Raw genomic sequence first — 26,990 nt, 5'->3', positions numbered from 1 at the left:
AACAAGTAAAATCATCCAATATTTCACAAAAACAACAGTCTACAGCCATGCTAGCAGCTCTGCGAGGCTTTACTTTGAGCTACATGCTAATACCAGCAGGCACTGCGGTCAAGTCAGCAGACACTTAACTTTTATATGCTGAAATTCACGGTAAACGCATTCAAACGGTACAGATCGGGAGCGAGCGAAGGACGTAAAGTTAGCGGAAAGATTAACGTGAGACAACCTCCGGTTTTCTACAGATGAACATCCGGTTTTCAAGATAAGATGCCAACAAAGTATACATATTGCATAATGGAAATAAGATTAAATGAATTATATTCACATTAAGAACAAAAAATGTTACCTGCATCTCATGAGTTAAAGGGAAAATACACCTAAATTGTGCGTGAAGTGTCTTTATTCTTTGATTTGCGGGTTGCTGGAAAGATATTAAAATGAATAATACCTGACTGACAGTCAATTAAGATATTTCACTACGCAAAAACTCAAAAAAAAAAAAAAAATGTTCTCAATAATTCCATACAATGGCTGATGTATATGTAGTCAAGGCATCTCTGTCTCCACCCATACTGAAAATCGGACATGTTTACTGTACCAATTAGGAAATATTTCAAAGTAAAAGTCATACATTTCTACCAACAACATATCTAAAAACTGAATATTTGAAGTGTAATAAAAAAAGTTTTCTCAATAATTCCAGACAATGACTGATATGCACGTGTTGAGGATATCTCTGACTCCACCCATGAAGAAAATTAAATAATTTTACTGTACCAATTAAGAGATATTTCATAGTAAAAGTTATACATTTGAACCGAGAAAACGTCTAATAACTGAATATTTGAGGTGCTATAAAAGTATGTTTCTCAATAAATCCAGACAATGACTGATTTATGTGTTGAGAACATCGTTGACTCCACCCATTCTGAAAATCAGACATTTTTACTGTACCAATTAGGAAATATTTCGAAGTGAAAGTCATACATTTCTACCGACAAAATATCTAAAAACGGAATATTTGAAGTGTTATAAAAATAGTTTTCTCAATAATTCCAGACAATGACTGATATGCATGTCTTGAGGACATCTCTGGCTCCACCCATGCAGAAAATCTGACATTTTTAATGTACCAATTAGGAAATGTTTAAAAGTAAAAGTCATATATTTGTACTGAGAAAATATCTGAGCTGACCACGGATATTGGAGTGTCTGCTGACTTGACCGCAGTCAGTATGCTAACAAGCTCACAATGTGATGCTAACAACGTGATGTTTAGCAGATATGTTTTCCATGCTACCCATCCTAGTTCAGTGTGTTAGCATGCTGGTATGTTGCTAATTAGCTATACATTAATTAAATACAAAATAAAATAAATGTTGATACTTTAAGAACATTTAACGTTACTCCAACACTATAATCACTCACCAGCTGGTACTGAAGTTTCCCCCTTTAGCTTCCGGCAGCACGTAACGTCGCGAGATTTCAGAACAATACTTCACCTTGAGCGAGACTTCAATAATTTCAAGGCACTTAGTTATCTGCCCTGATCAGTAAGACATAAAAACATGGGGAAAAAGGGTCCAATTTGAAATCTTTGAGATTGCCACTTTAAGTAAATGATTCACCACTGACAGTAACAACACATCACATGAAAAATATTTTCTTTATTACAATCTTTTCCACTCATACAGTATCTGTTAGTAGAAAGGTGTTTTACTGTATTATTGAACAGTGCAACATGGTGTTGAAATAAAGGTTGTACATTTCAATGCATAGTTCCGAAGTCCATCGTAAATTTAGCAAAAATCATATTTTTTTTAGGACGTTCCCCAAGAGAGTCTGAGAGGACACTTTTCCAAATAAAATTCAAGAGTACAATTGTCGTTTACCCTTATATTGTTTACCGGCACTACAGAAATATCCCTTTTGAACCAAATGAACCTGAATTATGAATAAACCAGATTACAACAACTCAATTAAATCCATGAGCCACGTGATAATCCAACACATCTTTAAGAACCAAATGAATCAGTCACCTATACATAATACACATTTGTATAAGTGAAGAAACTATGAGTGAACAGTTCCAGTAGCATCGTATTATTACTATTGTTGCATCTGGTTTGATACTTCAGTGGAAAAAAGAAAAATGTACAAAGCTGTTTTAAATATTCACAAGTTAAACAGTAATTACAACAAAAATATTTAAGGCGTTTTCAGTTGAATTCTGTACAATCACATATAATTAGCTATTAGCCCTTCAGGGAGAAGAACAGAAAGCAGGACAAGTCGTGCGTTAATGCTTCATCAGTCGACGGCGCTCGAACAGGCAGGAGGTGAGGTGTATTTATTTGTTTTTCCAGTATTGTAGGATGAGATGAGTAACAGAGGATCAAATATTAATAGAAAGGTGTGTTTGTTTTTTAAAGAGAAGCCCGATAGAAAACCTGTCGATGTTTTCAGCACTAACACAGACCGTTGCCCCCGACACGTTGACAACCTGCCAGTCCACATTGCAAAATTCATTGGAAATTATTTGAGGTTTTAAAGGTCATTTTAAAACAATTTTAAATCTGCGTTTTCAAGCCCTGATTCTTGCCAGATTGAGTCACATTCATTTAATGAATAAAAACAAATAAAGAAAACTTTCAACCGGTGATCAATTTAGTTTGAGCATATACCAGAGAGATTCACCTAATCGAGCACTAATGATCCCTAATTTACTATATATATATATATATATATATATATATATATATATATATATATATATATATATATATATATATATATATATATATATATATATATATATATATATATATATATATATATATATGATGTGACACACTTCTGTAAATTTAAAGCAGATAAAATGCATTAATATTTGCCCAAACTATAGAGTACCGGTTAAAGAAAATGTTTTGGTATTTAAGTTTAATAAGCAGGAAGTAGATGTAAAAATCTAAACTTTATTTTCTGACAACATGCAATGATGTCTAAATTAAAACTGTTTGGCTACAACAGCCAATGAGGAATCCAAGGGAAACTCTGGTTCCACTTCCATTTTCAATAGATCCATGCTTTTCAAAACTTTTTTTTTTTTTTTTTCCTTTTTGGTTTGTAGTGTTTAGTTGGTTATATTTGTTCCATCTTGTGGGTGAGGCAGTTTTAATCAGAAGTGGTCACTTTGTCAAGGCTGCAGTGGCTCGGGGTTGAGGAGGGTTTCTCCTCGTCTGCTTTCAGCAGCGGAGAGAGATCTGCGTCTCCCGCCGCCTCCTCCCGCCGGGCAAGCCGTCAGTCGCGGTGCGCCTGGCTCGGCGGCGTGATGCTGAAGACTCGGATGTGCAGGTGGGAGGCGATCTGGAGGCACACGCCGGTACAGTAGCGTGTTAGGTCCAGAAGAGAGAAGACCTGAGGAAAGACGGAGCGGACCAAACATCAGATGAAAATATTTAATGAATGAGAGAGCTGCGACTGTGAACAACATGGAGCAAAGTGAAACTCTGTGCTGGTATAAAGAAATACCGATGACAAATATATCATTAAATAAAACATTTTTTTAAAGCTTTTATAAAGTGCTTCATTCTTAAAAAAAGTTGACTGATCACATGTTTATCCAATTTTAGTTGTACGTGGGGAAAGCAGAAAAAAAACTTGTTTTTCATGACTTTATTTAATAGTGTTGAATTGCTTTGTGCTGATGTACGGTTTTTAAAAAAGGTGCTATAATAGACACATTTATTTTGTTATATTAAATGTAATATCTTAGGTGCATGCCACATCTTTGGTCCACAGCAGATATTCATCCTCGGCATAGTAGAGAAAAAGCACAGGTGTAACTGGTAACATTGACGATGGCTCTGCTATAGTTAAGTGTCCCAGTAAGCAAGCATACACAGTAACGGGTGTCATTAATGTTATTAGTGACACCTGTGGTTTGTGGTCTGGACTTGTGGTCTAATCAGCCAGAATAACTAGAAACACCTGTGTGGGTGTTACGGGCCTTTGAGGGAAACCAGTGCTTTCAGTAAAAAGGTCGTCGCTCCTGCAACTTCTTGAACTGCTTATTTCCCGCCCACGATGATCGCCATAGTTCCCTTCTCCATGCACTTTGGATGTTGGTGAAGTTGTGCCGAAAATCCCTACTCTAGTTTTCTGCTCTAACAAGCACTGCTTTGACACGTAAACTATGCAAATCACACAGGATGTTACAGCTACTGTAATATAATACCAGATATACAATCTTTGTGCAATTTGTGGTTGAAATGGGTATAAGATGCCTCTTAGGCATGGAGTTGGAATAGTTGTATTGTATCCACATGGACGTCAAAGGAAGGTGTATATCAAGTTATCTCGCTGGTCTAAAAGCAACTTTGAACTGAACCTTGAACTACAGCTGTAACGACTTGAGTCGCTGATTAGACGGTTAAAGTGAAAGTGAACAGGACTGAGAACCAGGCTGTGCTTATGTGTCCATAGACTTACTGTGTTTTTCTTGTAAGTATGTCACCTGCACTGCAAGTTCTTACTGCAGCTGTTCTTCATGCCTCGTTCAGTTAAGTTGTCATCACAATTTATAGCTCTTAATACAAGCTGGTGTGCAAAGAAATTATTAGAAGATATTAAGTAGGAAACAAGTTTGGTTGGTTTTTCTGGTTTTCTCAGCAACAGCTTTAAAGATTGCTTGCTTGCTCTTGTTTGTTGGGTGAGTCGTGGGTGCAGCCTCATGAATCATAAAAAAAAACGTTTATATTATGCCACAGTATCCAAACAGCCACTATGGAGAGCATTTCACACCTTTTAAAATATAAGGCCTTTTCCAAAATGTGGGCAGCTCTGTATGTTGCAATAGTAAGTCTTTGGAGTACCCCTTTTAATAAAGAAGGAACCCTTAACACTATAAATGTGTCAAACACTGACCATGGCGATCCAGAGGACTATATGCTCATCGATGAAGCTGTTGAAGTACTGGTTGAGGAAGAGGAGGCCGGGGCCTACGAAGGCCGTGTCCGGGAGGTGCAACTCACTCTTGGTCATGTGTGCGACCTACAGCGGCAAACGTGAGGGAAATGAAAACAGGCATCAGGTACATTCTGACTAAATACAAACAGAGGAAACATGAGAAACAACTTTGGTGTCATGACTTGACTACAGTTATCATTCTTGAGATAAACATGGAATCAAAGCCAATATTACGGTCAGGATTTAATGTGATGTATGATCAATATATTTACATTGTGTAAATTATCCCAGCACAGTATATAGTTGCTTTCATTGCTATTCCAGCACTAGATTGAAATTGCCTTCACACGCAGTGGCTGTAAACAAATACACCACAAATATGCCGCTCAACAGCTGTCTGCACTTTGCTGTCAATCACAGTAAGCCTTTCATTTCTGTGTTGATTTTGGCGGTCCCTGTGGACAGAAGCGGTAGTGTTTCCACATGTGAATTCATAATTTCATAACCAGTTAAAAAAGTAACTTTAAAGCCAAGGTGAACGTACCACCAGCTTGTTGGAGATCTTGGAGGTGACCAAGCCAAAGGCGAGCAGGTACAAACATGGGTGGTGCTCAAACAGCTGGCTGGACGACTTCTTGAAAATGATGAAGGCCAGCGTGAGGATGAGGCCGATGTGCAGACCAGGACTCAGCACACTGGTGTCCTAAACAGAGGGAACGAGATGAAGACGTGCATCACAATAGAGCTGTACAAGTTCCGCATCCACACCGTGTGTAACGTGTGAAGAGGTTTTGTGGACTTACAGCCACAGTGGAGCCGTTTTTGCCAACACCTCCGTTCAAAATGACATGGAAGTAGTTATAGCAGGAGTAGAGGGCCCCGCCGATGATGCCGACGATGGGGAAGACGTACATCTGCAGTCCGATGATGGGCAACTACGGAAACAAGTGGAGGTCAAATTAATGCAAAGACGCGCGGCACTCTCCTGGTAGTGAGACGACAGGTGCTTGTATGAAAGCTGCAGTGCATGCCGAGCGGGATGGGAGGGCAAAGCAAATAAAAAAAAAAATGCGAGCGACATCATCAGCTTTTTGAGCCAGATCATGTCCGATGGATGACCCGTTAGCGTGGCGTTAGCTACACATATTTACCTTCTCACTTCTCTCATGTGATGTTAAGTCAAGCCTCCAAAGGCAGCAGAGTAAAAGTAAAACACAAATTCTATTCAAGGACTAGAATGACGACTAAAAACTACGAAGTGATCAGATAATTAATTTGGTGTATAAAAATAAATAAATAAAAGTGATGGAGAAGAAAACGTTCACTTATACAAGGTGAAATGAAAGTGTTCCTGTGTGTGTGTGTGTGTGTGTGTGTGTGTGTGTGTGTGTGGACAGTATTCGAGCATCTGTCCGTGGGTTCTCAGTTACCGTCGTCTGCCAAAGGCTCACGCCTCCGAAAGCCGACATCAAATACATGATGGTGATGGCGATCTGCACCTCTGTGACGTCAATCCTGTGACGGAAGTAACAGCGAAGAGTGTAATTAAAGCAGCTTCACAGTTATATTACAGCATCTGTATCATTACTGGGAAAACATGTGACTTACAGGCCAAAGCGGAGGGTCCCGGACACGTAGGTCTGCCAGTGGGCGCAGAAGAACATGAACATCCCAATAAAACCACAAAAGAACATCCAGTCTGGGTATCGTCCTATGCCACATGAAATACACGTTCCCACCGCAACAAAGACTGAAGGAAGGAATAAAGAACAACAGAAACTAATAATCAACATCTCTCCCTGAGCCACTAATGCAGCCAATTCTGCAAAATGTGAAAAGAACAACAGTTTAGGTTCAGTTGCCCGGTGAGCAGTACGGCACCTGTGGAGACGGCGTCGCAGCCGTGGTCGAAGAGCTCCCCCAGAGCCGAGCTGCTGTTGGTCCTCCTGGCCTGCTTCCCATCAATGGCGTCCAGAGACTGGTAGATGAACAGGCCCAGAGCGCTCATGATGAAGGCCCATGCTGGAGCCTGCGGGGTGTGGAGGCGGGAGAGACTTGACTTAGACGAGAAGGACCACAGCCTTGTTGTCGTTGGTTAAAGCGACACACAAATAATGCAACTCTTTTGATAACTGATAGATTGCTTTAAGTTATTTTAAAATCCCTAATTCTAGTTTTCTCAACTGTGGATATTTTGTTGCTTTTCTTAATTTCATGGATTGTTTTTCGGACAAAACAAGACATTCGAGGACATCACATTGAATTCTGGGAAACTAGGATGGACATTTTTCACTGTTTTCTGAAATGATTAATGAGACAGTTGTCAGCTGATTAGGCAATAATGAAAATAATAGGTGCAGCCATAAAGCAAAGGGAAGCTAACTACTTACAATTTTAAAACTATATCAATAGTAGAAATATAGAAATCAGGCACTCCTGCTGTACCTGTTTGATAAAACCTATTGTCAATGCATATTGACACATGTATCTGCGTTTATACTGTGAACATAGAGAATGAGGGATTCCAGCTGTGTCTCAGTTCCTCTAAGTTAGAGACTCTAACTGGGGTGGAGGTTATTAGACAATCTGGACACTAGAGCCGGGCAACACTGTGTGTGTGAGAGAGGGACACAAAGACAGTCTGTGTTTCCGGAGAGATCAAGAATCTCATGCTGTCCTAAATACTAGGCGATCCTGCTGTATTCCTCTAAGTCCACGTCCTAAATGCCTCACAGACTGGTGGGGACCGATCCCGCTTGTTTAGGCTCAGAGGTAACACTTTTAACATCTCTGAACTGTGTCCATTGATTCGTATGTTTGCTTGCAAAGACATGTGACATGCATACAATTGCAAGTCTGCGCCTTATGCAACGCTAAATCATGAAAAACGCCTTTGCACATGTGGAATTCGACAGTAACAGCATGCTGCATGGACTGTGGACTTGGTTGCAAGGTTAGTCATAATTGGATTGGACAAAGGTATACACCTATGCGGTGCTGATTATGACAATGCTCCACAGTGAACCTGGTGACATAAGTTAACTGGATCATAGGTCACGGGCTTACTGCAAGGCCTACTGGTGCATTAGAAGTATACGGTGTAAGGAATATGTAGTTGAGACTACATAAGAGGTAGATGTGGAGCCATTTCACGTCAGCATGTGAAACAGTTTCCCTTCAAATGTCTGTTTTACCATCAACACTGCCGCATCACGTGAGCATGCGCGGACAACAACGCGTCAAAGCTGACAACTTTCCAAAAAACGTATATTCCCTAATCCGAGTGACAATTTTAAAGATTCCTGTCGTATATGTGGCCATGCAAACGTGACACCGTGTGATTTAAGATTTGTCCAGAATCAACGGGAGACAGAGTCTAATTCGGATTACACACACACACACACACACACACAGACGCACACAAAACACCAAAACACACGCTGGGCGTTAGCAAACAGGGTGACCCTCTTCATGAAGTGGGAATAATATTAAAATATGAGAGGCTGTGAGGCTCAAATATAAGCCGAATAGACAAGCATACTTTGATTCAGCACATATCATACATGATGGCTTGTGAGTCATGTGGAGTGTGAGCCGGTGGCCACGTAACGTTAATTTACGCAATTTGTGAATGGAGGACTCGCGTTCCTTCCATACCAGAGAAGGGCACATCATTGGCGCTATAGTCTCCGGGTAGAAACTTTAACCAAGGTCGATGTACTCACCTCCTCTGTCGCCGTGGGACAATAATACATAAGCACCACCGTGGTGAGGATGTTCACCATCAGTCCAACAATAGTCAGGGTGTTTGGTGCGATCCATGTCGGTATTTGTTGGACGAGCCAGTTCCAGTAGATTTGACACGGTGGCTCGAACAAGGACCGACCAGAGGCGCTGTATTTATGGTCCTCCAGCCGCTTGAGTTGTGCGGCTGACAGCGACTCTGGCCACAAGAAATGTGGCATTGTTTTTTCTGCCTGGTCACCACCGCGAATCACCGTAACAAACTTCCCAACACTCCCGGGTAAGCTAGCGGCTCAGACGGGGCTATCTTCTCTCGGCCGACTCCAACAAATAGTAGCTCATTTGGCATGTATAGCTAGGTGACCAGACGAGGCCATTTCCACAGCGGAACCATGAGATGTCGATACTCCGCGTACGTTTCTGATCAAGTTGCGTCTCGGCCGGAAGTGAGAAACCGGAAGGGAATAATTAGGCGGTGCACCGGGAAGTTTAAATGAAAATGGGGAGCTAAGGCATCCGCGAGGTTATTTAAACTACTAAACTAACAATGCAAATGTCAAACGCTGCTTGTGGGCACGTTTTAAATTAAAAAAAGTAAAAAACTACAAGTTATCAAAAACGGAATGAAAAGCAATTGTTTATCCCTTTATTCCATCATATTAAAATGACTGCAAATTAGAAATATTCACATATTCATGTTTGAATGTTACTCATCCTGGTTTGTATTGATATATTTAGGTTGGCCATATAATAACTTTGTAATTCCCCTCACAAATTGTAGTCATTAAATTAGCTGTTACATTTTCTGTGCACATGGAAGCCTCGATTCACACTGACTTGAACTCATTTTGGTGGAGAAATACAGAATCCTTAATCCTAATGAATCTAAATCTACTGGAATAATCCAATGAAACACACGTGGGAGTGTTTAATTTTATAATAGGAACTCCCCCCAAATTCCTGGGAGAAATTCCAAGAATGTGACCACAGTGATTGATCTTCTCTTACTAATTTAGGCTATTTTTGATTAAATAAATATATTCATTTATTTATTAAGTTTTTAGGTCTTAGTGTCCCTGCATACATTTTAAGTCAAGTGGATTTAAGTAAGGTGTGGCCCACCTTTTGCACCATAATGAATCTTAATTTTCCAAAAGAAATAAATGAATCTCTCTGTGTAAGCTTCGCTTGCTTTCTTTAAATCCATATTCATAGTATTATAATCCAAACAAAAGTGGTACTCAAAGCAAAATCACATTTTAAAATGACTTTTTATTGTAATCCATGGGTCATAATTACAAAGGTAAATGCATGCGCACATGACTGAGCATCAATCAAACCTCAAGTCCAATATGAATCCAAAAAGCATAGTGTCATGCAGAATATGGACTGTGTGTAAACCTCTACATTTTCTCACTTATTTGACATAAATGACCCACACAGAAAAAGTGAAATGAACAATTATTCATTGAATTATATTAATGTGAATTATCTTAGAAGAGTCTGCACATCATTTATCCAACATTACTCTGGTCTATTTAAATTTTTCTCTCATATATAAGTTCTGACACGAAATAAAAACACCCAAACATTGTTTATACACTCCCTTTTCCCTTCTTTCAGACCCCGGAAATAAATTATCACCTTCAGCAAACACTCCCAACAATAATCAACATGTAAAATACTGCAAGTGTGTCACTGTGCTGTATATTTTTTTTTTTACATTTTTCTTTTTTACACTCTACATGTACTTATCAAAGCTAGAACCAAAACACTGCCGGCATGCATCTGAGCTGACACAGTCTTTGGAACACAAGAGGGTGGACAAAAAAGTGACCTGGCTTTTTATATTTCTATAGTAATTAGCTCCAAACTTGCACACAGCATACCACACCACAGACCAGTAAAACCCTCCCCCCCACACTCCCCCATCAGTCTCGCCATCGCTCCAACGTCCCTCCATCCAACCTTCAGGCCGCTGACCTCAGTAGGTGAGAGAAGAGGATCACTATCAGCGGCAGATGTCAGCAAAGCTTAAGTGTCTCATTGCACTCTATCCGGTTTTTACTTCTCTTGATCGACAACCTTCTCGTTCATGTACTTGTCAATCAGGTGTAGGGGCACTCCGCGTTGCATGAGTTCGTAGAAGGTGAAGCCTCCTGAGGGACGAGAGGAAAAACTCTCATAATATACTTGGGAGGGGCAGAGGTGGAAGTGGAGAGTGAAAAACAGAGAGAGGAAGAGGAAGGAGAAGAGGAAGAGAAAAGCAAGAAGCTGACAGAACAAACAGAATGCAAAGAAGAGAGGAGTTCAAAACACTGGATAAAGAGTGAGAGGAGGAAAGAAATCTGGCTGGAAAAGCTCATGTTCGCAATGCACACTCAGTTTGTAAATCTTTGCGTTTGCTCAGGCTTGCAGAACCAGAAGCGCAGTTGATACCACTGAAATACAATGCAGGTCAAACGTCTTGGAAAAATTCCAGATTAATGAAGCGTACACTGTCTTTAGTCATCCACAATATGCTAACAGTGGTGGAAGTATTCATATCCTTTATTTAAGTTAATTATCATACCACAGTGCAAATTCACTCTCGTAATAATGCATTCAACATTTTACTTATTGGCAAATGTACTTAAAGTAGCAAACATTAAAAGTAATAATTTAGAGTGGTATACTTAAATATATATTACATTATTGGATTATGATTTGAGATCAATTAGTGTAAAAACAACAATTGAGGATGAGCTAATTTTGACTACTGAGCACTTAAACCTACATGTCATCATATTTTAGAGGCTGATCACATGTTTTGTGTATAAAATCTTAATCTACAGAGATAGAAAACTACGAGTTGTTAAATCTGTCAGATAAATGTCATAGAGTTAAAATATATAATACAAAAATAAGCACAATATCCTATTGATATGTAGTATAAAGCGGCATAAAGTGGAATTACTCATGTAAAGTACAAATTCCTAAAATTCGATAGAAATAGAAAACACTTTTGAAAACTAGATAGCAAGACTGCAGGAAGTTTACTGCGCCAATCTCAGAAATAATCCAACAAATAACTAAAACCACACCGTGACCGGGATCATTCTTTTATGTGTAAAACAACATCAGGCTTGACTTAAACATAGTTTTCCAACTGGTCAAAACTCAAAAAGGAACTAAAATTCCAGTATATAATGTATATAGTATACAAATATAGAGTTTAATTGAATAGATCAGCACCATCCAGCTATTTGAGTCAGTATCGGCCTGCTATCAGATAAGTATTGGTGCATCCCTAGCTAAGCTAAGCTAACTGTCTGTAGCTTCATATCTAATTGACACACATGAGAATGATATCAATCGTCTCATCTACCCGCAAGAAATCATATTAGCATACTTCCCTAAATGTCAAAATATCCCTTTAATGACAGTACTTTAGTAAATGTTACTTTCCACCACTGTAAGATAAGGGATACAACAGGAACTGTCATACACAACTCACCACTCAGGTCCAAACAGAACGTGTAAAATACCCAGTGTTAGTAAGCTTTGTTTGGATCCTGTATGATTTTAATTAACAGCAGAAAAAAAAGACATGTCGACGTCATGTCAACATAATGTAAAATTCATTCCCAGCTCTGGATTTCTTGTCAAAGGTTAGCAAGTTTGCAAAATGTATTACTCACCTTATCTGTGGCACAAAATAAATGAGAGGTAGTCTTTGAATTCACTCCATTGCACACCAACGACTATGGCAATCAATTAAAAATATTCAAAACAGGGCTGTTAAAATTCAGCCAGCAAAGCAGTACCGGGGAATAATTTGGCAAGAGTTGTCATGCAAACCTTGTTTCATTAATGCCCGATTTCACATGTTCTTTCTCTGGCACCTGCTTTCATGGGGAAGAAAAGCTGCCACAGTCCCACCGACTAAGAAAAGCAAGGTTACACAAGCAGCCTGAAAGATGCATAATGAATGACATAAGCTTCATATGCCAAAACCATATGAAAGCTTACCTTATATGAGAACATACATTCACAATTCTTGAGTTTGGACTGGGGGAGAGAGAAGAGAAGAGGGGTTAACAAATTGTTAACATGGAGTTATATGTGTGCACCAGGGAATACTGTTGAGTTATTACTGAACTCTTTTATATGAGGAGTTAACTGTGTGGCATAAAGAGGACAGTGGAATCTGTGGAGAATCGTTTAAGACAACACAAAAACATCGCAGCTCTATGTGTTATGCCTACTGAGGTGCGACTGGTGACAGACTGGTGTGTTGAGGTGGTGTGTTGTTGTGATGATGAACAAGATGGCTGGATAGAGAACACAGGGGATAAACCTCTACATGTGGTGGTGATGGAAATGTGTCACCAGATATTATGTGCACTGCACACAAATGAACGGATTATTATTAAGTCATTATTTGTATCTATTTAGAAAATGGTGTCCAGGAGCCGGTTGCACCAACTGTTCATAAGTTCAAACAGCAATTAGCAAGTGGAGAAAATGAAATAACGGGTTGCACCACACAAATAGTTTTTACGTGGAGATTAATGTAACTTTATCAGTCAGCTAATTGAACTGACTGACAACGTTAGCCTGATATTTTCACCAGTTTCGAGACAGCCCCCAGGAACAGCGCCAGGCTTTGAGGCCAATTTGATAGAGTGGCCAAACCTTGTAATAACAACTTCTTGGTCCATTACGTGATGCCAAAAAAGACTTTCCCCCATATACTTGCATTGTGAAAATGACATCTGTAATTCTGCAGATCTTTGCAGTTTACTTTGGATTCTGCTATTAAACGATTTTACAACTTAAAGGACCTAATAAAAAAAACTAATAAAAAAATCAACTGATATACAGACTTCTTCTTTTCTAATGTAAGTGAATGGGAAAAATATTTTTAGACTCAATGGCATCACATGACGGACCCAGAAGTGTAATTACAAGGTTTGGCGACTATGAAAACTACTTTAACTTTCAGAGGAATGAACGGGGGCCCACCCCCACTGCTGAATCCAGTTCTCTTTATACATCCATGGTTTAGAGTCAAGAGTGAAAGAGATAATATGGTCCACACATGTGACCTAATACTTGATTTAAATGCTCTGAAATTACATTTAGCAAAACCTACACCTCAAATAACACTATAAACAAAATAAATACTTCTCACTCATGACACACATATTTCTTCATACATGCATGTATAAATAAAAACTAACCTACATTTACGAATGATAAGCAGGTAAGTTAAATGTGTGGTTTGGCCTCCTAATGCTGTTATTTTCGGCAGTTACGTGACAGCTCGTGATGCTACAGTGACTACCTGTTTCCATAGTTCATTGCTTTGGATTGGATGGTGCTACAGATGTTTCCTATCAACCAATGTATACATTAATAATGTCTTTCCTACTACAGCTATGTTATTCCTTAAGTTCTAATGGTGCAACCCGATTAGGAAATGACCAGGAACTAGTTAAAAGTTACTAAGAACTTCAGAAGGACTTCCACACTACCGTAGCCATGAATTTATGAATAGCAGGTGCAGCTCAATCCAGATACTTACATGTCCAGCGCCTATGTGGTTAGCCCTTTGGTAGACTGCAGACAAAGTTCCAACACTACAGTACTCCAGTGGAGTTGGTTTCCCAAAGCCACCTTTGCGTCCTTATATTGATTCAAAATGATTCTTCCGTTTGAAAGGTGAAAGGCTTTGAGAAACCAGACTCAGATACAGACAGGTTCCCAGTAAGGCCCACTGAGCTCCCATCCTGGTCCACACTGACCTTTCACCTCCAGCTTGCATTCCACTTGGGCCTCTCCCAGGTCGTTGATGGCCTTGCAGGTGTACATGCCGCCATCATAGGGGCTGGGCTTCCTGATCTCTAGAGTACATACTCCCTGGTTGCTAAACATGCGGTAGCGCGGGTCGTCGAGGATAATTATCTTATTCTTCATCCAGATCACTTTGGCCTGCAGTCAGAAAACCGAAACGTCAGCAGCAAGCACATGATTATTATTATTATCACTAGGAATGATGGCCCAAACTACAAAAAAATAGATGGATCCAAGTTGAAAACATACCTGTACCAATCCACTCAAGATTATAAATATAATGATGTCTTTCAATAGTTTTTTGGTACACTAGGAAGAGAATCAGTGGCTCCTAATGTAACCCGACGTTTTACTATACAGTACTATACAGTACTATACAGTACATACAGTTGTGGTCAAAAGTTTACATACACTTGTAAAGAACATAATGTCATGGCTCTCTTGAGTTTCCAGTTATTTCTACAACTCTGATTTTTCTCTGATAGAGTGATTGGAACAGATACTTCTTTGTCACAAAAAACATTCATGAAGTTTGGTTCTTTCATGACTTTATTATGGGTTAACAGAAAAAGTGACAAAATCTGCTGGGTCAAAAATATACATACAGCAACATGAATTAGCAATTTTGGTGACTTAGAAAGTTGTGTCAATGAAATGAGCTTCATAGCATGACCTCTTAACTTCTTGTGAGTGATTATGAGTGACTACAGCTGGTGACTTCTCTGAGGTCATTTAAATAGGGCTCATTGGATACAAACGCTCACAAACGCTACAATGGGAAAGTCAAAGGAGCTCAGCATGGATCTGAAAAAGCGAATCATTGACTTGAACAAGTCAGGAAAGTCACTTGGAGCCATTTCAAAGCAGCTGCAGGTCCCAAGAGCAACAGTGCAAACAATTGTTTGTAAGTATAAAGTGCATGGCACTGTTTTGTCACTGCCACGATCAGGAAGAAAACGCAAGCTATCACCTGCTGCTGAGAGAAAATTGGTCAGGAGGGTGAAGAGTCAACCGAGAACCACCAAAAAGCAGATCTGCCAAGAATTAGAAGCTGCTGGAACACAGGTGTCAGTGTCCACAGTCAAGCGTGTTTTGCATCTCCATGGACTGAGAGGCTGCCGTGCAAGAAGGAAGCCCTTGTTCCAAAAGCGGCACCTTAAGGCTCGACTGAAGTTTGCTGCTGATCACATGGACACAGATAAGACCTTCTGGAGGAAAGTTCTGTGGTCAGACGAAACAAAAATCGAGCTGTTTGGCCACAATGCCCAGCAATATGTTTGGAGGAGAAAAGGTGAGGCCTTTAACCCCAAGAACACCATGCCTACCGTCAAGCACGGTGGTGGTAGTATTATGCTGTGGGGCTGTTTTGCTGCCAATGGAACTGGTGCTTTACAGAGAGTAAATGGGATAATGAAGAAGGAGGATTACCTTCAAATTCTTCAGGATAACCTAAAATCATCAGCCCGAAGGTTGGGTCTTGGGCGCAGTTGGGTGTTCCAACAGGGCAATGACCCCAAACACACATCAAAAATGGTAATGGAATGGCTAAATCAGGCTAGAATTAGGGTTTTAGAATGGCCTTCCCAAAGTCCTGACTTAAATCCCATTGAGAACATGTGGACAATGCTGAAGAAACAAGTCCATGTCAGAAAGCCATCAAATTTAACTGAACTGCACCATTTCTGTCAAGAGGAGTGGTCAAAGATTCAACGAGAAGCTTGCCAGAAGCTTGTGGATGGCTACCAAAAGCGCCTAATTGAAGTGAAAATGGCCAAGAGACATGTAACCAAATATTAGCACTGCTGTATGTATATTTTTGACCCAGCAATTTTGTCACTTTTTCTGTTAACCCATAATAAAGTCATGAAAGAACCAAACTTCATGAATGTTTTTTGTGACAAAGAAGTATCTGTTCCAATCACTCTATCAGAGAAAAATCAGAGTTGTAGAAATAACTGGAAACTCAAGAGAGCCATGACATTATGTTCTTTACAAGTGTATGTAAACTTTTGACCACAACTGTATATGCAGTGTGCATACATTTTTAGGTTCTGCCACCTACCCTTGGGTTGGCACGGACGCTACAGTTGAGAGTCGCGTTGTAGCCGGCGATAGCAGAAGTGTTGATCAGCGGCTGCGTGAACTTTGGCGCCTCCATGAAGTCGTGGTCGCTGAACTCGTGCGTTTTCAGCTGCATGCCTGTTGGGGTAAGGGTAAAGGAATGGGGTTGCGCATGATACTGTCGCTGAGCGGTATCATGTGGGAAATTCCCTAAGTGATGAGGGAAAGACAACGTTTTTTTGTTTATCATCGGCTGAGTCTACAACACCTCTGTTGAAGGGCCTGTCAGTCATAGCCCGACCCCTGACATTTTAAAGTGAGTCTGTAAATCAATTCAGACTCACTTTAAGGTGGAAAACATCACTGACAGTACCTTTCAGATAACAGCTGTGAAAAGAATAGTCAGCAAATGAAAAGACAACTTTATTGACATTTTTGACACGTGAAATGCAGGTGATTTGTTCCAAGGTTCTGACTTTGGAAGCATTTTCCCCCATCAGAAATTGTTAGTAACCATTGACATTTGCCAATATGGCAGTCATTGTTACCTTCTTTGACGATGAGTGCGCTTTTCTTGGTTTGGGTGGCAGCATCGCTAGGGCCACACATGTTCTCTGCGAAGATCCTGAAGAAGTACTCGTTCCCTACCACCAGCTCTGTGATGGTGATGCAGGTGCGATGGTAGTGCTCAATGCATGTGTACCATTCCTGAAAAGCAGATTGAAGCGTGTAAATGTAAATATTTATTTCACATCATTTGCAATTTCAGTTTAGTATATTTTGTAAAATTGACCTCCTACCATTGTCTTCAGATCTGCCTTTTGTATGGTGTAGCCTGTTATCGGGGCGTTGCCGTTGTCTTTTGGAGGAGTCCAGACCAGAGCCACATTTCCTCCCCAAACATCTTCAATGGTCACACACTGAGGAGGCCCGGGTAGGTCTAGCAATCAGAGAAAAGATCGTGAGCAGACAGTTTGGTCTTGTTAATATCAATTCAAATTATGATGTGAAACCAGTAGGGACTATATGTCCTTCCCAGCAGCATACATCAATAAGTCCTCATCAAATTACTGATTAAATGAATGCAACCTGAACCTGAATAAGCAACATGAAATGGATGGATGGATTAATTAAAGATTATTTATTATTCTAAGTTCATTCAAGTTTTTTCTTGAATTGACACTTGCCTATTATGAGACAATGACATAGCTTATTCCAACAATAACATTTTTAGTAACAGTAGTTTAAAGTTTAGAGGTGTTTAACGTTTCCTGACAGCCGTCAATGAGATATAAAAAAAGTATTTTATAACTAACGTTAGTGTCGACAGCAATGAAGAGACTTAGATATGTCAATTGAAGACTTTTAATATCTTCTAGGGCATTTTTTTGCTGTTAAAAACGTCACTCACCTACGACTTGTATGTCAAGAATGGCCGTGTCCACGTGGCTGTCAACCTGCACAGACATCTCATACTTTCCAGAGTGGCTGCGCTCCGCTTTACGGATGAAGATGATGCTGTCACAGTCTGTGTTGCGGATGCTGACGTGGGTTGGGTCTATGGCCGTGCCGTCTTTCAGCCAGGTGACCTTCGGCCTGGGTTTGCCCTGCAGACATCACACACACACAGTTTATGATTCTGCTCAAAGACACGGCGGATATTGATCGATTGGGTGGTTGCTGTACCATAAATGGCACTACGAGGTTGACTGCTTCTCCAACTCTTCGAGTGTATGTCTGCTTCAAGTGTCGGGGGACGCGGATCTTGGGTGGTTCTGAGGAGGAAACAGACCATAAGGTGTCAATGTTGATGTTCATTTCAATCTTTTCCTTCAAAACAATCAACTTTAAAGTCATGTTCCAGATTCATGTTCACTCCACAGCAGTTTTCAGAGCTCACCAATAACCTCTTTGACCAGGACAGAGTGCTGAATGGTCCGTGGAGCGCTGGCTCCGGCAGCGTTGATGGCTTTGACTCGAACCAAAATTTTAGTCCCTGGAGTCAACCCAGTGATGGTGTGCTTGGTCTTCTCTGTCAGCTCAGTGTTGGAAACTATCCAATCATCAGCTGTAGGGAAAAAAATCAGTCCAGCTGAATATTTGCTTACGAGTTTCAATGAAATGTATGTGGGCTGTGACAAACATGTGCAAACAATGTAAGGCCACTACAAACTATGCAACAGTGGCGATGTTACACGTTCAATGGATGTCACTCTGAAATCCTCTCTCCCCCACAACTTTCCAGCATTGTAATTGAGGGGGTTTCTCCTTTTCGACCTGCACACAACCACTTCTGTCATTTTTTTGTATGTACAAATGAGTTCAATGGTATGAATGTAGGCAGGAATATTGTCTAAAAGTTTGTCGTTATCTCCATAATTCACTATTATTGCTGGTTTTTAACCTTGCCTTCAAGTGTGGTAGCTAGGAACAGCTAAAAAGGCGTTTACCTTCAGACGTGGGCGAACCACATGTCGTACGAAGTAATTCATTCTGAGCATCAGGTTATGAAAGTTTTGCTACCAGACAGAAGACATATGGAATTTATCATGTAACCTTAATTCCTGACTATTTTCAACTTAGAAAATGCTTTAAAAAATATATATTTATTAATATTTCTTAAGGTGGCAGGTGACCTGAAATATTTACCTGCCACAGCCAACATTTACCAGATGGCAGATGTCAATTTCATTCCCTGATGCCCATGCATCCAATTTCTTAAGTTATATTTGGGGTGCATAAGCTCTAAATCGGCTGTTGGTGTGCATCACATTGTGATTTAGGACCAATAGTTTAGATTAACAGTAAAAGGTTTTTTCTCTTAATTGTCAACGTTTGTCTGGAACAGACCAAAAATCACACAGTCTGTCGTGGCCTTTAGTAGATTTGAGGTTGTCTCACTTCCTTCTATGCAGTACTCTACCAAGTATCCGTCCAGACCGGCAGCTCCGATGGTTTCAGGAGGACGCCACTTTACGGTCACTGTGGTGTCGGTGACATCGTCCACGACCAGCATGGTGGGCTCACTGGTCACAGCTGAGTGGAGAGAAAAGGTTTTAGAGATCAGAGTCATAGCAACAGTCCAGCAATGGGTATGAACGAGATCGGAAAACATCCATTTTGGCAAGTCATGAAGACGTGAGAAAGGCGCCTCTCACTATGGCTGGTATGCTCTGAATCTGCATGTCAGATCTCATTAGTCCCTGCTCTTTCCATCTATTCTTGTATTCTGAATCACATTTAACTCCTATTGAACCCTCTGACAGACCTGATCTCATAAACCTCTAATCCGCAGATGATTTGGCAGCCATTATAAAGACATATTTAATATCCTCTAAAGCTCCTGCATGTCCAGTGGAGGTCACTGTCAGAATGCTTGGGATGGTGGGCTATCGGGAGGAACAGCTGCGTCGCCGGCGTACCAAGGGCAGATCACACATGCACTGTCTCTTTGAGATTTCCTCCATTATCATGAAACGGTTGTTAGATAAACTGAAGCCTCTCGTAATACTTTCCCGGACAGATTATTGGCAGTAACAGCTCACAGGCCAGTGTTTAGACTGCTCAGTGGAGACATTTGGGCTACTCACCGAGGGGAGTAAAGGCTTTGGACGGTTCACTGGGCTTGGACACACCAATGGCATTGACTGCAAAGATCCGCACTTCATATGGCACTCCTTCAATCATCTTCTTGGGTTCGAATGCTGTTTCTTTGATCAGGTCAAAGTTGAGTCTCATCCATCTGGAGCTCTGTTTCTTCTTTCTCTCGATGAAGTAGCCTTTAGAGGACGGTCAGAAAGCTTGTCATTTAACCCCCTACACATACATTTAAGCTGCGGTAATAAGGAACAAGTGATGTTTACCTAATATTGGTGAACTCCCATCATATTTTGGCGGTTCCCATGTCATTGAGCACCAATCACCGCCCACCTCTGGGACCAAGGGAGCCTCTGGAGGGTCAGGGATGTCTGCAGAAAACATAGCGTCACGTTAAGGATTGAAGAAACTTATATGCAATTCTCTACCTTTGTGTTTTTGTGATCACTTACCTACAACCTTGATTTTGACGCTGGCTGTGGCTTCACCAGCCTCATTCTGCAGGACAATCTTGTAGTTGCCTGTGTCCTCCCGCTCCGTGACGTCAATTGTCAGGCTGGTCTGGTCGCCGTGTGTTTCAGCGCGGGTGCGATGGCCCGACTCAAGAATCACCTAAAGCAAATGAGACAGACAAATAATCACATGTAAGCCTTTAATGTGAAGTAAAAATCAAAGGCTGGGAATATTCTATATTTTTGTTATTATCAACAAATCCCATGAAATTACAAACAATTTCATTATTTAGTTTATAATTTATGATTCATAACTTATTCCTATTTTAAAGCTCCAAACATCTAAATTTGCCTCTCTGTTGTACTGGGTGATATGCTCATTCAATACTGTGAACAAGGCCACTGTAGTTTATTTGGAGTCAATCCCACACACACACCGTCCTGCTGCTGGAAATACTCAAAAGAGCATCTAATGTGCATTAATCCGAGTCTTGAAATAGTCCTCATTAATGCTTAATGTTCATTCCTGTTTGAGTAGCGTTTGATAAAACCTAGTACACGGCTGCTTTTTCTAAAAAAATGAAGAGCTTAGGCCTGAATGCAAGACACAGGATAGGGGAGTACTTTGGAATGGAGTATTTTCCTGTTTTTTTATTTGTTATCAATAGAAAAATTAAAGTAAAAAATTAAAATAATGCCAGCCGTATGCTTTAAAAGAGTTTAACACTAAATAGATTGAAGCTCACCCTTTCTCCCTTCATCCACACCACCCTGGGTGCTGGTTCTCCACTGATGGGGATCTCCAAGCGAAGTTTGTTTCCCGCCACAATTGTCACTGTGTTGTCTGGGAAGTTCATGCTCTCCAAGTGCACCCTTGGTGGGTCTATAGAAAATTGAATTACACCATAAACAATTATGTTATTCTGCATTTATTCAGTATAATGTCCAAATATCAAACTGCGCAGTCCAATGACGAACAGGTCGCGTACCAATAATGTGAATTTTGGCAGAGAGGCTCTGTGAATATCCCTCCGGAACAAAAGTGTAGTCTCCTGCATCGTGAAGGGAGCCGGCCGCAACTTCAAGACGATGAGACCTGGAAAGCCAAAATGACATTAGACAGCGTTTGTGTGAAATTGGTTTTGATTGAACGGAGTTCAAAATGGATCACATACTTATTTTTGTGTAAGATGTTGATGCGGTCATTGGGCTGGATCAGCTGTCCATTCCTGTACCAACGGCCGGGGACGTTGCCCGGGTAAATCTCACAGTGCAGCTGGATGGGCTGACCCAGCAACACTTTCATATCATGAAGGTCCTGGAATATCTTCAGCGGTTTCACTAATTAAAAATATGAGACAGGTGTAGAACAGAATGGAGCACATCATTAATACTGATTCCTTTAAAAAAACCATGCAAAGACGCAGACATTGTGAACAAGGCTGGGATGCCACATACAGTCAACCTGTACATGAGCCTCAGAAGTGCCGCCGGTAGCCATGATGGAGTAGGTGCCAGTGTCCTCCCTGGAGGCGTCATCTATCACCAAGAAGTGTTTTGTTCCTTCACACTTAACTCGGTATCTGGAGCGCACTCCTGTTGGAACCTCAACACCGTTCTTCATCCTGAAGGAGGAAGAAGCGTTTGAAATGAGTCGCAATGAGCAGCTAAACACAGAGGGTGTCATTGTTACAGTACGGGTTACCTTGTTACATTAACTCCTGTCCAGATCATTTGGATAATTTCAAGCATGATGATACACATGCACACATACAAAAATGATCCCAGTCACTTCCACACAGTGAGACATACAGCTCATTAATGAAACACTGGTATTGGCTCGTTACTCGGTATCAGTCGATACCCAAAGCCCAGGTATCGGGACTGAAAAAGTCAGATTGGTGCATCCCTATTCATTATTGGAAACTTTATTCCTCATGTTGAAATTTATGCTTGCCTGTAGATAGATGCATCACATTTTTTTGGTTGACTTACAATGCACTGACTAAAAGATTCTCTCAACTACACGACAGTTTACTGAAATTAAATAATTAACTGAAAGTGTACAAATTAGATAATGCCTCAAATGTACCTGTTATTAGAAATAAATTACTCATTTATTTCCAGGAAACATCCTAGGAAATTATTTTGAATTTATAAACCTAAAAAATTAAGTATTTATTTAATAATAACATGTAGCTTTTATCTCAATCTGGGAGGACTGTTAGTGCTAATGTCCTTTAATGACTACATCACCCACAATGCATCCAGTTAGAAAGTCATTCTTCATGAGTTTGTTGAGGCTAAAATACATATTTAATATTTCCATTATACTTTCTTCTGACAAACCAGTGGCCGGCCACAGAGCAGTCCAGTTTGAGTTTGATATGTCATTTTTTGACAAATGAAATCTTAAAATGAGTCTCACCATTTGACTTGAGCACCTTCTTCTGACACCTCGCACTCCAGCTCAATCCTCTCATTCACTGTGGTCTTCACAGCCTCAATATTTTTAACTATCTTCACTGGCAACTCTGTAACGCAAGAGAGGGAAAACAACACATTTCTTTCTGATTTATACACTAACCAATTTGCAACATATCGTATGACATATACAGTTCTTTATAAGTTATATAAAGGTGAACAGGTCGAGATACCTTTGACAAACAGCTCTGTTGAGCATCTTTCGTCTCCTGCAGCTACAGAATATGCTGCGTCATCATTCAAGGAGCAGTTGTTGATAACCATAATCCTTTGTGTGCCCTTCATCTCAAAAATATACCTAAAAAGAAAGTCCATCAGTCACATCACTGATCACCAACACTACGTATGAGTGAATATACCAGACGATATACAACATGAAGGGATTTTATTACAAGAAATTAAGCGAAGGAAAGGCAAAGTTGGCTGCAGAATCAAAAAAAAATCATTGTTAAAATCACAATGTACAGCAGTGTTGACAAAATAAACAACATCATGATTATATTCAGCATGCATCAAGTGCACTTCACAAACCCAACAGTCAGGTTGGACAGAGGGGCGGGATCACACCAAAGCACTGACATGGAGAAGAGAGAATCGACTGGACGGATCGACTTACTTCCTTTGACTTAAGGTCAGCAGTGGAGCCAGAATAGGGCCGGAGCACAGGGAGTGTACAGTAGGTGATTATGGCAGACAGGAAAGAGCGTCATGATATGACACACAGATAGAAAGACAGACAAAGACAGAGAGACATCATGCTTGGACGGGTGTATGTAGTCGCAAATAGTGTCAAAAGAGAGAGAGAGTGTTTGTTAAAGTGAATCTTCTGAACAAGGAGCCCTAGAGAAAATGCAACAGGAGACCAAAACCAGAAAACAGCAATAACCTCCCAGATGGCTTTAACTTTGCATGGCTTTGATTACAGGTTTCAGCTAATGAATGCAAGGTTAGGCATATATGTGTTTATTTAGTTTAAACTAACATATATTCTAAAATGCTATGCACAAACCCTATTCGTTGCAGAATCATTTTCACTCGATTTGGTAGTACACCCTATTATGAGATATACATGTTACCCTGTTATGAGATATACATTTTGTCATTGTTATATATTTCAAGACACATACGATTAAGAATGTTTAATGAAGGAACAAAAACATGTTATTAAGTTTTAGTGGTTGATCTTAAAACAGCATTAAATTATTTCTGGCTAACTGGAGGCAATGAAAAAAAAGTTGCAAACACTAAAATATGATCAGTTTTTAAGTTGATTTTAATATATGAGTTATTGTCATACAATATTTATTATAGCAGCTTTGTATTACCTTTTAAAGGGTTGTATAACAATAGGTTTTGTCAAATCACTATTTCCAAGGTCAAGAATAAGTTTCACTGTGTCTCGTATTGTTACACCCAAGTCTTCACATTTAATTAATAAGTACCCGTTGCACTAAAAAACTTGCTAAATACGTAAAACCATTTCTACTCCAGTCCTTTCAGTCACAGTAGATTTGAAACTAAATCATGACGGCTACATAATAATTGTATTGTTGTTGTTAAGGCTATAGTGGTAATGGCTTGTTAAAGTGCATGATCTCTATTTAAATGTATTTGCTATGTGATTTAGCATCTATTAAATTTGTTCCAAAGCCACACTTGGTTAAAGACCTGTAAAGGAGGTACCACCTTTTTCCTGTACAAAGGACATATACAGTTAGTTAATGGCAACAGTTGACACCATACACTGTATTTCCAAATGTAGCTCTAGGGCCTTTTATATATATATATATATATATATATATATATATATATATATATATATATTGCCCTGTGAATTCATAATGTACCTAACACTACATTCACACTGCAGGCAAAAGTGGCTCAAATCAAGAAAATGTTCATCTTTTCAATTCTGATTCAGATACAGGTCGGATTTTTCTGCAATGCAACCTCAGTCTGAACGGTCATATCGGAATTCATGAAACTTTTACAGTAAGTCTAGAGATTGAAACAGGAAGCCATAATTTAAAGTGTGGCTCTCTTTCTCTTCACCCTCCTTATCATCTGCTCGCAAATTCACTGGTTTCCACTGCGAAATCAACTTAGAAATGAAACTGAAAACGCTGACTTCAGTGACCTCCATGTTCAGTTGGATCAGTTCATAATGGAGTTTAATATTGGCCACATTTAATAAATAATAACGGGCGAAAAATCAGATCTGAGCAATAAATTTGAATTGAGCATTAAAGCTGGCAGTGTGAACGTCGCCTAATGTGTGTGAGAGAGACTGTGTGGAGAGAAGGTGCTGTAAAAAAAATATAAAAATGTAAGTCTCTGTGGCACAGGATAAAGTAAGTAAGTAAATTAGTAAAACGAGGACACAGACTGCATCTGTGTGGTGTAAAACATGTTAAGCATTGTGCTTTTGACAAAACATTATGTGAAAACACATAATATCAGAAAGAAAGAAAGGCGATGCCACAAATAAAAAACGCATTTTTAAAAACATGCGTTTGATTTGTGTCGTGTTGATGGGGAGAGGACACAGAAGAGAGGGAGGGGAAAATGTTGTGACGTACTTGGGACTGGGCCTGATTTCCTGTCCGTTCTTGTACCACTTCAGGTCAACTGTGGGGTCGGCCAGATCGACCACCAAACGAATCTTTCCACCTTTATCCGCCTGATATGCCGGATCCAGTTTCTTTGTAAAAGCTTTAAAAAGACGAAACAAGTGTTGTTAAAGAGACACCAAGATCAGGATTCTCTTTAACCAGACAGGAAGACTGATATTCACCAAAGGAGCACATCCAAAATCTGTGAAAGAAACTGATTTACCTTCGCTTTTCTTCTCCTCTCTTGGGATCTTCTTCATCCTCCTCAGCAGACCCCTCAGATCCGTGATGCCGTACATGAAGGCGATCTTCTCGTACTGATCTGGCCGGGCGTTCTTCAGGATCTCCCACACATCCACCTCTGGAGTGTCATCCTGCTTTGGCTCCCTAGTGGAGCCGGATACGAGGGAACGTTGTGAGGGCACGAGTCAGAGGCTGGTGTTTGCAACGTGTCCCGAGGAACTACTCATTAACCTCTAGAATAGTTGTAGGGTCACCCTTAAGCTTTACGATCACTGATTATTTGACTAGGTTAATGCATTCCTTTGTTCCTGCCCTGCCATTTTTAGGATTGTATATCCTATTTCGTTCCTGGGGACATGTCACACAAAGGGATGGGCATGGTGAGCTGTCTACCTGTGCTATCAGTCAAATGTTAACTGTAACACAAAACACAGAGGCGCTCTCTAATTTGCCAGGAAGTATTGGAGTGTTAATTGTGTCCGCACAATATTATTCACCAGTCTATCCAACGGGATTTAATCTAAAGTGTCAAAATGGAGCCACGGAGCACAGATCAGGAGGACTCATGATCACTGAGGTGTGTGTGGTAAAATAATGCTCAGTTTCTTAACAGCTAACATTTCCAACGTTTATCTCCCGAGGACTAGCTATCGTTCTGAGATCAGTGACTCGGTTAAATGCAATGACAAGAGTATTTTTAACATCTATCATATATGTGTTTTTTCTGAAAGAGAAAACCAGTGAAGGTAGATCTCACACTCAGCTACATAAAATGTCACTCAATTTTCTTATTCTATAATATTCTAAGATTTAGGGTTGCCATCGAATCCACAATAATGATTGTAAAAAGGCTTTTTAAGGTTTCTAGCATGCATTGGGAAAAATTAAATGGGAGCAGAATTACGGAGGAAATTTAAGTTGGGATCTTTTAGTTTGGATAAAAGACTTAAGAGTGGGAGATGAAACAAGGGTTTTATCAGGGTTGAAGGAT

General features: G+C 40.1%; 2 protein-coding genes across 7 annotated transcripts in view; both read right to left on the bottom strand.

Moving 5' to 3' along the window:
* Positions 1 to 3,064: 3,064 nt before the first annotated feature.
* On the bottom strand, positions 3,065 to 9,142 carry chpt1 (choline phosphotransferase 1). The gene is made up of 8 exons (XM_068717346.1): positions 8,694 to 9,142; positions 6,850 to 6,997; positions 6,577 to 6,718; positions 6,399 to 6,483; positions 5,772 to 5,903; positions 5,513 to 5,671; positions 4,927 to 5,052; positions 3,065 to 3,417 (listed from the first exon to the last, which is right to left on the bottom strand). Exons 1-8 carry the CDS (start codon positions 8,931 to 8,933, stop codon positions 3,301 to 3,303), a joined length of 1,149 nt encoding a protein of 382 aa, XP_068573447.1. The 5' UTR covers positions 8,934 to 9,142; the 3' UTR covers positions 3,065 to 3,300.
* Positions 9,143 to 9,964: 822 nt separating this feature from the next.
* The window catches only part of mybpc1 (myosin binding protein C1), a 32,153-nt gene continuing 15,127 nt past the window's right edge, over positions 9,965 to 26,990 (bottom strand). For 5 of the 6 annotated variants that reach the window (XM_068717339.1, XM_068717341.1, XM_068717342.1 and 2 more), the window contains 20 exons: positions 25,980 to 26,143; positions 25,724 to 25,856; positions 23,318 to 23,442; positions 23,089 to 23,194; positions 22,119 to 22,285; positions 21,836 to 22,001; positions 21,650 to 21,756; positions 21,407 to 21,543; positions 20,661 to 20,820; positions 20,475 to 20,579; positions 20,202 to 20,390; positions 19,513 to 19,647; positions 18,512 to 18,679; positions 18,298 to 18,386; positions 18,023 to 18,218; positions 17,412 to 17,551; positions 17,160 to 17,319; positions 16,613 to 16,749; positions 14,502 to 14,688; positions 9,965 to 10,871 (listed from right to left, as the gene is read on the bottom strand). In XM_068717339.1, the coding sequence (XP_068573440.1) occupies positions 10,777 to 10,871; positions 14,502 to 14,688; positions 16,613 to 16,749; positions 17,160 to 17,319; positions 17,412 to 17,551; positions 18,023 to 18,218; positions 18,298 to 18,386; positions 18,512 to 18,679; positions 19,513 to 19,647; positions 20,202 to 20,390; positions 20,475 to 20,579; positions 20,661 to 20,820; positions 21,407 to 21,543; positions 21,650 to 21,756; positions 21,836 to 22,001; positions 22,119 to 22,285; positions 23,089 to 23,194; positions 23,318 to 23,442; positions 25,724 to 25,856; positions 25,980 to 26,143 (2,866 nt within the window). In that variant the 3' untranslated portion in view covers positions 9,965 to 10,776. Of the gene's footprint in view, positions 10,872 to 12,723; positions 12,763 to 14,501; positions 14,689 to 16,612; positions 16,750 to 17,159; positions 17,320 to 17,411; positions 17,552 to 18,022; positions 18,219 to 18,297; positions 18,387 to 18,511; positions 18,680 to 19,512; positions 19,648 to 20,201; positions 20,391 to 20,474; positions 20,580 to 20,660; positions 20,821 to 21,406; positions 21,544 to 21,649; positions 21,757 to 21,835; positions 22,002 to 22,118; positions 22,286 to 23,088; positions 23,195 to 23,317; positions 23,443 to 25,723; positions 25,857 to 25,979; positions 26,144 to 26,990 lie in introns of all 6 variants that reach the window. The other variant, XM_068717340.1, reaches the window with a different exon arrangement.

The sequence above is a fragment of the Cebidichthys violaceus genome, unplaced genomic scaffold, assembly GCF_023349555.1.
Source record: "Cebidichthys violaceus isolate CVI_PGR_0920_01 unplaced genomic scaffold, fCebVio1.0.p SCAF_21, whole genome shotgun sequence".
In the NCBI taxonomy this organism is placed as follows: Eukaryota; Metazoa; Chordata; class Actinopteri; order Perciformes; family Stichaeidae; genus Cebidichthys; species Cebidichthys violaceus.
Note: the sequence above shows the minus strand (reverse complement) of the source record. Positions and strands in the feature narration are given on the sequence as shown.

Bases quoted from the DNA above. Each gene is read 5' to 3' on its own strand.
- chpt1 (XM_068717346.1), bottom strand. From the start codon at position 8,933: ATGCCACATTTCTTGTGGCCAGAGTCGCTGTCAGCCGCACAACTCAAG. The intron at 6,719-6,849 runs GTGCCGTACTGC...TCCTTCCTTCAG, and splicing joins CTGCGACGCCGTCTCCACAG to TCTTTGTTGCGGTGGGAACG. The intron at 5,904-6,398 runs GTAACTGAGAAC...TTGTTTCCGTAG, and splicing joins TGAGCCTTTGGCAGACGACG to TTGCCCATCATCGGACTGCA.